At 45.1% G+C, this 10,556-nt stretch overlaps 2 protein-coding genes across 2 annotated transcripts in view; one reads left to right on the top strand and one right to left on the bottom strand.

Annotated features, from left to right (window-relative positions):
- Nucleotides 1-3,443, top strand: part of plin6 (perilipin 6) — a 3,610-nt gene extending 167 nt beyond the window's left edge. Inside the window, exons 2-7 of the mRNA XM_031839188.1 lie at nt 413-599; nt 893-975; nt 1,112-1,349; nt 1,434-1,612; nt 2,051-2,317; nt 2,734-3,443. Of these exons, the coding sequence (XP_031695048.1) occupies nt 413-599; nt 893-975; nt 1,112-1,349; nt 1,434-1,612; nt 2,051-2,317; nt 2,734-3,147 (1,368 nt within the window). The 3' untranslated portion in view covers nt 3,148-3,443. The remainder of the gene's footprint in view (nt 1-412; nt 600-892; nt 976-1,111; nt 1,350-1,433; nt 1,613-2,050; nt 2,318-2,733) is intronic.
- Nucleotides 2,926-10,086, bottom strand: LOC116377542 (uncharacterized; the record flags this gene model as incomplete). The annotated part of the gene is made up of 4 exons (XM_031839189.1): nt 2,926-5,418; nt 8,453-8,563; nt 9,064-9,120; nt 9,846-10,086. Coding segments are annotated over 4 exons (769 nt in total), but the record flags the coding sequence as incomplete, so codon positions are not given.
- Between the last annotated feature and the right edge of the window lie 470 nt (nt 10,087-10,556).

Below are 10,556 nucleotides of genomic sequence, written 5' to 3'. Positions count from 1 at the left end.
CAGCAGATTAAACATGAACATAAACAACAGATTAAACATGAACATAATCACAGTTCAAATGTACGGAAGTCGAGAACCGCCACACTAAAAAAGTTTCTTTAATGCTGTAATCTGAAAATCTCAAATCTCTCTGGAGCTGAGCTAGTGACAGGAAACACATGTTACTATGTCCTGTTTTCAAAATAAAATGCTCACAAAATGTATATATAAACTCAGAAAATATTATAGGTAGAAAGGTGGGACTTTTATTTCGAAAAATCTCCAAATTGATGGAGTCAAAGTGATTTTGTTTCTGTATGTAGACATATACACAAGTAGTACTTTTACTGTCACAGAGTACTTTTACTGAGTGGTATTAGTACTCTTACTGTCACAGAGTCCTTCTACACGCAGTAACGTCCCTGTGTTTCAGACCAGCGCCGTGCTCAGAGTCTCCGCTCTCCCATTGGTCAGCTCGGCGCTGCAATCGATGACATCAGCATACTCTGAGGTCACAAGTCGTTACCCTCTGCTGCGTCTGATTGGAGGAGTCGCTGAGGGCGTCTCCAGCGTCGCCATGACGAGAGCCACGCCCCTTCTTCAGAGTCTGGAGCCGCAGAGTACGTGTGTATAAATACTGCAACTACCACTACTGCAACTACCACTACTACTGATGCTACTGCAACTACCACTACTACTACTGCAACTACCACTACTACTGATACTACTACTACTGCAACTACCACTAATAGTGATACTGCTAATGAAAACTACTAATAGTACTACAGATACTAATACTGGAGCTAAATACTGCTACTGTTAGTGCGAATACTATTAATGAATACTGCTGTAAATAATGCATAATACTAGTACTACTGCTAGTACTCCTCATACTTGTACTTTCTGTCTCCAGTTGAAGTTACCAACAGTTTTGTTCTCGTTGGTCTCGACCGTCTGGAGAAAAACTTCCCGATCCTGAACCAATCAACGGAGGAGGTTCGTTCTCCTGATCAATAACTATTTATTGATCATCAGGATTTATTATCTAATAACTGTGACCAGCTGTACTTTAGTTTGGTAGTTCAGCAACAGCTCCTTCCTGACTAAAGGGGCGTGGCCTCCTCGTCCTCAGGTGCTGGGTCACCTGAAGGACGCCTTGTTCGTGACGCTGGACGACGTGCAGCTGTGGGTGGTGGACGGTCTGGACGGAGCTCTGGACCAGCTGGAGCGTCTGTCCGGCAGCGCCTTGACGGCCGTCCGGCTGCTACAGGACTCTCAGGTGGGACGAGTGGCCGCATCGGGATTGGATGACGTGTTGAGTCGTCTGGAGGACGCCACTGCCCACTACCTGCCTCTCCCCCCCACGCTGCGTGAGTACAGGACTTTCAGAATAAAAGCTGAAAGGTTCTCTGTGTCTTCCTGTCACAAAGAATCAAAGTGTTTGTGTCCGTCAGGTCGTCAGTGGGAGATGAAGGTGCAGGAGTACGAGGACGAAGACGAGGACGAGCCCAGTCTGTGGACCAGGATCAGGAGCCTCCTGCTGAACCTCAGCCTGCAGCTCTACCACCGACTGATGAAGGTCAGAGACCAGCTGGAGAACGCTGTGAGGACGCTGGGGGACGCCGCAAACCAGGTGAGACAGACCCAGACCAGGTGAGACACAGACCAGGTGAGAGAGACACAGACCAGGTGAGACAGACCAGGTGAGATGGACTTCTTCTCCACCTTCCTCTTCCTCTTCTTCATAGTTTCAGGGTCATGAGGGACATTTACAGACATCCTGAAAAACAAGATTTGAAGATCATGAAAGTGATTAAAAAGATGTTTCTGAGTTAAAAATGGATTTGAGAGCGTTTGGTCTAACCTCAACTGTGTGTGTGTGTGTGTGTGTGTGTGAGTGTGGTCAAAAAGCTGTTAGCTCAGGGCTAAGTGAGCTGTTAGCTCGAGGTTAAGTTAGCCTGAACAGACTGTTCTTCTGGTTAGTGGTTCTCTGGTTGGATCAGATTCTATCGGGGGGGCCTCACCCTGGCCCTTTGTATGTCAGCTGTTGACCTCCTCTGTCCCCCTACAGGTGGGTCTGGGTAAGGTCCTGGAGCTGGTGGGCGAGCTGCTGCGGTACCTGCAGGGCCTCCTGGTGGCGTTGGTGTACCGAGCAGAGAGTCTTCGAGAGCTGACCCTCAGCGGGGTCAGAGGCCAGGCCGTCATGTTGACCGAGCTGCTCCCCGTACGTCGGATCAGAGAGCTGCCGGTTCAGATCCAGCAGCTGCTGGGAGACCTGCAGGAACTCGCCAAGATCCTCCTGCAGCTGGTGATCAACGCCACGCCGCTCTACACCATGGTGAGACACCTGAGACACACCTGGTCTTTGTTCATGGTGATTGGACACAACCTCCGACCCTGATAACGTAATTGAAGATAAATTCCAGCTTGTGTCAGATACTAATCAGTAGCCATCAAATTGTTTTTTTCTCTTTCTTCATCTTCTTCTCTTCCTCCTCCTCATTCTTCTTCTTCTTCTCAGGTGAGCTGTTAGCTCGGGGCTAGGTGAGCTGTTAGCTCGGGGCTAGGTGAGCTGTTAGCTCGGGGCTAGGTGAGCTGTTAGCTCGGGGCTAGGTGAGCTGTTAGCTCGGGGTTAGGTGAGCGTTCATTATTGATGTGAAGCGAGGTCTGACAGTCTTTGTGCTAAGCTAGGCTAAAGCCATCCAGAAGCTATCGCTGTAACACGTCAGACTGTTGTATGAACATGTTTTTCAGCTCCAGCAGCCGTCTGCCCAGGAGGTGGAGGACTTCCTGAACCAGGAGGACATAACCCCCGACAGTTCGTCCCGCCGCGGCTCCGCTAGCAGTCTCTTCCTAAAGGCGATGGACGGACGTCCTCGCCGCCGCCGGAGCCTCTACTCCCGCACCACTGCTGGCCGGGGAGGCCCCCAGAGCCCCGACCCCCCCAACGGTCGCCGCCGCTCCAGCGTGAAGGACCTCCTGGCCCCGGAGGCGGAGGAGGACCTCAAGATCCCTTCCGACGTCGGCAGTGTCGTCCACCGCCGGCCATCCGCCACCGAGCTGCTCCTCGCTCCGCTCAAACAGTTCGTCTCTCAGAGCCAGAAGGCCTTCGAGTACCTGAGCCCCAACTCCCTCGATGACGCCACGGAGGAGGACGACGACTCCTAAACGCCACGCTGAGGTCTCGAATCTGCGGCAAACCGTCGCTGGTCGCACCCCCTCTCGACCAATCGCAGCCGCCCGTCTCCGTCCACGACGGTGAGACGTTTCGGCCTCAGCTGGCGTCGGTTTGTTCGTACTTGTTCATCAACGGAGCGATCGGAAAAGTATTTTAGTGATTCATATATCTGCAGGTTTTTATTTTACTTCTACAAAACAAACTTTCAGAGTCTCTCATTTAAACTTAAACAGTTCTTTAACTTTCACTTCAAGAATTAATATATACATAAAAAAATTAAAATAATACATACATCGACTTTAAAAATGTTGACCTCGAGGAGAAAAGAGTTACTTGTTTTTTCCAGAGCTTTCAGCCACTTCTCTTGGCCTACATCCATCACACGGTCATCGAAACATCCACTGATGAAGTCCATGAGATGTGGCTGAAAGCTTTCAAATGTTATTTCCCCCTCAGTGCCACCGTAGTTTGAGAAGGAAGCGTGTAGACTTACTGATGTCAGTTTACTGTGATGAAGTCTTCTTCTTCTCCTTCTTTCCTTCTTCTTCGTCTTCTTCTTCTTTACCGTTGGATCTAAAAATTCTGTTCTTGTTGAGAGATGTGATGAAGAACGTGATGTTTTGGTTGAGAAGAGAATGTTCCTTAAAGATTAAAACATATATTTGATTCATCTGTAGTTTAAAGTCAAACATTTAACAAATATAAATTCCAATATATTCTAATATTTATAATCTAACAGCTGTTTGTGTCTCTGCATCAACATGTTTCAATAAAGCTTTTGGGATCTGCAGCTTCACTTCAGTTTGTTTGTAACAAAGTTAAAAACGGATGTTTGATCAACATCTGCATGTTTAAATATTCTTAAATGTTTTTATTTACTGAATATCAGATGTGATCGAAATATCGAAACATTTTTAATCAGAGCTCCAAGAAACAAACTGAGGATCAATAACTAAACGTTTTTTATCGACTAACGTGTTGATTAAAGAACGACAGTCAGCGCCCCCTACAGGCTGCATTACAACCGGTATCTTCAGTTTCAAGGATCATCCTCTGAGGAGCAGCACCAAAGTTTGCTTACAATGAAAATGCTAACATGCTAAAGTTTAGCAGGTATGTTTAGTGTGTTAGCATGCTGACATTAGCGTACTATCAGTAAAAACAGTGTCCAGCCGATGCTGATTGAATGTCTTTAGATTGTACGGTTCATCCCAACGGTAACTACAGTCCGACTGTTACAATCAGACTTATTACACTACGACTACTGTTACAATTCGATTGTTACACGCCGACTGTTAGACTGAGTGATGTTACACCAACTTTTGTTAGACTGAGTGATGTTACACTCCGACTGTTAGACTGAGTGATGTTACACTCTGACTGTTGTTAGACTGTGAGTGATGTTACACTTCGACTGTTAGACTGTGTGATGTTACACTCCGACTGTGAGTGATGTTACACTGTGACTGTTAGACTGAGTGATGTTACACTTCGACTGTTAGACTGAGTGATGTTACACTCCGACTGTGAGTGATGTTACACTCTGACTGTTAGACTGAGTGATGTTACACTCTGACTGTTGTTAGACTGAGTGATGTTACACTCTGACTGTTGTTAGACTGAGTGATGTTACACTCTGACTGTTGTTAGACTGAGTGATGTTACACTCTGACTGTTGTTAGACTGTGAGTGATGTTACACTCCGACTAATGTTGTAAGAGTTGAAAACGAGTGAAATGAACTAAAAACATGTTTTTATGATGCTCATACAAACTGTCATTACCTCATTTAAAAAAACAAAAGATAAAAACTATAACTCAGACAAACTAACTTATTTTAAACAATATTTATTACAGAAGAAAATGGTAAAATTGTACAAATAAATAAATACAAAAATCAATTCAATGAATCCACATTGACTTTGCAGCTTCACAGTAAGAGAAATCACATTCAACATCGCCAGAACTCCCGGGTGGTGTTTTGTCCTCCATCTTCCTCCTCTTGAACCATGACGCTTCCAGAAGGTGTCTCAGCCTCTTCCTCGTCTCCTTCACTTTGGTGATGGTCACTTCTTGTTCCTCCGATACGACTTTTGGCCCCTTTAGGCCCTCAGCGGCCTGTAGTCCGTCTGACATGTTGGAGTTGACCAGCGGTCCGACGGTAGGTTTCCCTCCATTTGTGTCTCTGCTGCTCGGCGACATCAGTTCTGCAGCGAAACGGCTCCAGATATTCTCCTGCAGTCTGTTCAGAACGTTGTCATCCTGGAAACACCAGACAGGAGGCTGAGTGACCAATCAGCTGTGTTCATGATGAACAATGTTGATTCTTCCAGGTTTAGTTCATCAACATAATCTTCACTAATGAACTTTTATGATGTTTCAAGTGTGAAGTAAAAAGCTGATGTCAGCTGGTGTTGAACAGACTTTATTTCAGACTTCTAAACCAAAACATTCACATTAAAACTCCTAAGAAGACGTCAGTATTGAACTGATAAAGCAGCTTTTTAAAAATGATTTCATATATTATTATCTGTCATTATGCATCACGACTGTCATTGAAACTAAATGTAATTTGAAGTAGAATGAATTCAAAACTAAATTATGTCTAATTCATTATTATGGAATAATATATACTAGATTGATTTAAACACAAAAATAGAAAATAACTCGTATAATTTCAGGGTTTCTTCTTAAAGCTGGAATCAGTGATTTCAACTTCTTTGAACAATAATTGACTTCCTGTCAATCGAATAATCGTTTCATAAATGAGAGAAAAAAAAACTATTTGTTCATATTTCTCCTTTCTTTATCTATGCCAGCGGTCCCCAAACTTTTTAGGCCACGCACGCCCTTCTACATCCCGACCGGGTTCACGCACCCCCAACCCCCCCCCCCACCATAATTTTAAAAAAAAAGCAACAGAGCCTATTTATAGCCGCATAAAAATCGGACCAATGAGAGAACAGTTTGCTCGCGCGTGGCGTTTGTTTACAATATAAAAAACAAAAAAGACAAAAAATCTTCCTGCACCGTGCCTTCGAAAAGGTAACGGACGTCCACCAGAAGATTGGCCACATGTGTAGACTCGTCTACTTGCAGAGAGTACAACTCACTCTTCTTCACGCGAACGACTAATGTAGCCCGGATGTCTTCGGACAAAGCATCGATGCTGCGACACCGTGTTGTGTCACCGGGATCACGACCAACTTGTTTGCTTCTCTCTCTCCATCATACATTCCACCATCTCTTTGGCAGCTGGCGAGCACACGTCTTGGGCGATTGTGTGAGGTAGCCCCTTTCTTGCTATTCTGTGACCAGAAGCCCGCAGTGCGTGTTTTATAGACCCAACATGAATGAGACTGCAGGTGTTTTGGGTTGTTTTGTAACTCCTCCAATTTCGATATAAAATGTAAGGGGCTTTAGACTTGCACTGGCATGCTTGGTGTTCAGGTGGCGACGTGAATAAGAGCTTCAGCCATCTGTTAGCCAGAACCTCACTGTCTCCTAAAAATTACGTTCCCCCAAAACTAAAATGCCTTCTCAATTACGTTTGACCAAAAACGTATTTTCTCCCTGATTACGTTTGTGTTTGACTTATTATGCTGCGTTCACACCAAACGCGTCGCGAATTATTCGCGCGAGTAGATTACATACAAAGTCTATGCACAGACGCGATGAGACTGGCGCGGCGCGAATTTGTGATGGCGCGGCGCGATGGATGCGAATTTGGGGCGCGATTGATGCGAATCCGCGTCAATCGCCAAATCGCCCCAAACGCGCGAGTTGAAATTTTTCAACTTCTGCGAAATATTCGCGTGACGCTGTGGAGCGATAGCCTATCAGCGTTGAGTTGCTCCCCCTGTCATCACTGACTTCCTGCCGTTGTTGAATCAGGAAATAAATCCTGTAGCCGTCTGTGTTCACCCAGAGCTCTACGATCAAATCGGCATCATTACGTAGTTATTCCGGAGTCCCTTTTTGTCGGTTTATTGCCGTTAAATCACAGCAATCAGTTTATTTAGTGTTCATACAGCTGTAGTAAACAGCGACGTGTGGCTCACTAGACACAGTGAACACAGCTCGATAACATCCACGGAGCTCCTCTGGACTATGTTATGAACCAGACATGACGCGTTTAGTTTCCCGGGATATCTGTGACTTCCACAACACGTACTAAGCAGAAATAGAGGTTATTTTTTTCATGGTTAATGGCGGACAGTTGAACGGCTTTCAGGGCGATAAGCCACGCCCCCTCTCCGGCGCGTCCAGCGCGATTCACGCATGAACACAAATCGTCCCTGGCGTTTTGACCGGCGGCGCGATGGACGCGAATACGCGGCACGATGAATTCGCGACGCGTTTGGTGTGAACGCAGCATTACATTGACTTATTACAAATACGTTTCTAATCAACATTTTAACACTAACATATTTTTCCCTCTCCACAACACGCCGCCTGTCTCCAGCAGAAATGCGCTCATCCAGGCCGAGCAACGAGGAACATTACGCGGCTACAATACCTCCACAAAGGCCCGCGTGTAAATTCCGGGAGTAACCGTGACTCTCTTAAGGGTTAGGTTTGGGTGGGAGCGTGGCTTCCTAGTGGAAGTTATGGTTAGGGTTAGATGGATACAAATAAATAAAATATACCTCCATAACACCCCGCCACTCTCGGCTCATACCTCCCCAGCAACGAGGCACATCACCCGGCCACAATACCTCCAGAATGTCCCCCGGGTGAAATCCGGGACTTGGTTTTATGGTTACGAGTGGCGGGCGCTCACCCGTTGGCGCCGGACGCGAGGTCCCCAGCCGCCCCCGCCGTGAGGCACCCCACCGTCAGCCCTCGGAACAGGCCGCGGGGCAACAACTTGTGGGTGGCGGGGTAGAGGCGAGGCAGATCACAGAACAATAATAAAGACTAGAGTATGGCAAAGATATGTTGATGAGAAACGTATTTGTAATACGTCAAACACAAACGTCATCAGGGAGAAAATACGTTTATGGTCAAACGTAATTGAGAATGCATTTTAGTTTTGGGGAACGTCATTTTTAGGAGACAGGACTGCACCATTAGACCACCATTACATGTTTCCTCTCGCGCACCCCCTAGAGGCAGCTCGCGCGCACCACACTTTGGGAATCACTGATCTATGTGATCAATGATCATATTGATTTTTGTAATTTTGCATCAATGTGATGAAGTACTCTGATTTGTGTTTATTGAAGTCACAAACCTGTTCCTAGAGAATGCGGCCATCCCATAATGACACAACGTTGTTTGTATCTGTATTTACCTGCGAGGCGTCTTCAAACAGACTCCAGATGTCACAGAGAAACTCTGCAGCTGTTTGATACCAAGGAGAACGACGGAGAGACAGACGCTCCGACATCAAGATCAGCTGAGACTGGAAAGAAAAAGACGACATCATCATCGTCACCACCACCACCACCATCATCATCATAAGTGCCAGTGAGCCTCCAGCAGCTTCTGTCAGAGCTCCACCTGCTGGTAAATATACTATTATACACAATGATACCCTGTTGCACTAAAAGTACTAATACCACACTGTGAAAATACTCTGTTACTTGTTGCCGATACATTAACATCCTTAAGATTATTACTAATACATTGACATTAATGACATTATTATTTACACATTAACATTATTACTTACACATTAACATTATTAACATTATTACTAATACATTAACATTACTTACACATTAACATTATTACTTACACATTAACATTATTACTATACATTAACATTATTAACATTATTACTTACACATTAACATTATTACTATACATTAACATTATTACTATACATTGACATTGTTAACATCAGGTCATCTCTGGTTAGTGTTATTATAGATCTGAAAGTGTCTTTGTGGAGAAGCTGACCTGAGACAGTCGAGTGCAGCCTTCAACCTTCAGGTACAGCAGCAGCCTCTCACACCTCTGGGATGCAAACAAACCACACGGCGAGTTAAACACAAAACGGATCATTAACTTTATAGGAACAAAACATCACACTAGATACAGATTCAGTCCCGCCCACCCTCCACTTCCCCCTCAGGTCATCACTGTTAGCTTTGTCAGCACTAATGCTGATGTTAGCGCTGCTACACGCTTGCTTAGACATTGCAGTGTTGAGAGCCATATGTAGGAGTAGAAATGCTCGGACATTATGGAAAGAACCCTCGAGAGAAATAACACCTTTCTGTTTGTTACTGTGTCATGTGACTTGTTGCCAGGCGGCAATGGAAACAGGAGTGAGAGTTGGACAGAGGAGTGCCGGTGTTGTCAGAGTTTGGAGAACAGAATGAGACTTCTTTGACACAATAACAGACGAGATCAAGTGAAAGGTTGAGGTCTTATTTCTCTGTCGGGTTCTCTCCATAAGACACTAATAATAAGAATCTGAGCAACAACAAGCACTCTTACTGGACGTACACTGACAGTGACGAGTTCCCCAGAGCAATTGTTTAACTGCTGCCATTTGCAGCGTTCTCCTTCAATACTGGACCAGTTTCTAAAAACGGTGGTCCCCATCAGTCACTTAGACACAGAAACATGGGTAATAGGGTCCAGGTTGAAACATTCTTTCAAAGAGCTCCAGTGAAAGCTGCAATGAGTTTATCCACACAACTTCTCTCACACTTTTTAAAGATACAACCTCTCACCCTCTGGTCCCACAGACTGAGACAAGGACTCTGAGGTCTCGGTGGTCTGTCAGAGCTGAAGGGGTCTGAGCTGTTGAACAGGTCCTGACACAGCGTGCAGATCCACTCTGACCTGTAGGAAACATCACACTGTGATTGGTTGAGATTCACTCGGAGCGTCTCTTTCTGATTTGCTGTAAAGGAATTTCCACAATAAAAGTTTGAGAATGAGAAAGATGATGCGTTCTGAGTAGCTGGTAGGCTTTAATGGGAAACGTGTTCAACTTAGGAGAAAGACACTCACATATTTATTGAACAGACACTAATAATAATTCAGCTCAATGTATAGAGCTCTTTCCCCACAGATGGTTCAGAGGTCTAACAACAATTAATAGTTTAACAGAGTATATATGCACATTATCTCGCGCCCCCCCCCCCCTCCTCTGTCTGCTGAAGCATCCACCCACCAAGACCAGGTCCAAGACTTGGTATTGTTTTCATGGGAAGAGGGTGAATTGGTGAGATCAGGATGACATGAAAATACCTTCGATACGAGAACATTTATTATTTGAGTTTAAATGAGTCCGGTTGGCCTCGTCTGCATATGTTCAGGTTTAAGAGATACAAGTTAGAACTAAAAGAACAACATGACACATTTCCACAACAGCAAGCACCTGTCTGATCCGACATGAGACTAGATATTATATTGATATCGTGACATGAGACTAGATA

This window comes from Anarrhichthys ocellatus, unplaced genomic scaffold (genome assembly GCF_004355925.1).
Source record: "Anarrhichthys ocellatus isolate YVR2014 unplaced genomic scaffold, GSC_Weel_1.0 scaffold1382, whole genome shotgun sequence".
NCBI lineage: Eukaryota > Metazoa > Chordata > Actinopteri > Perciformes > Anarhichadidae > Anarrhichthys > Anarrhichthys ocellatus.
This window is presented reverse-complemented; position numbering and strand designations above follow the sequence as displayed.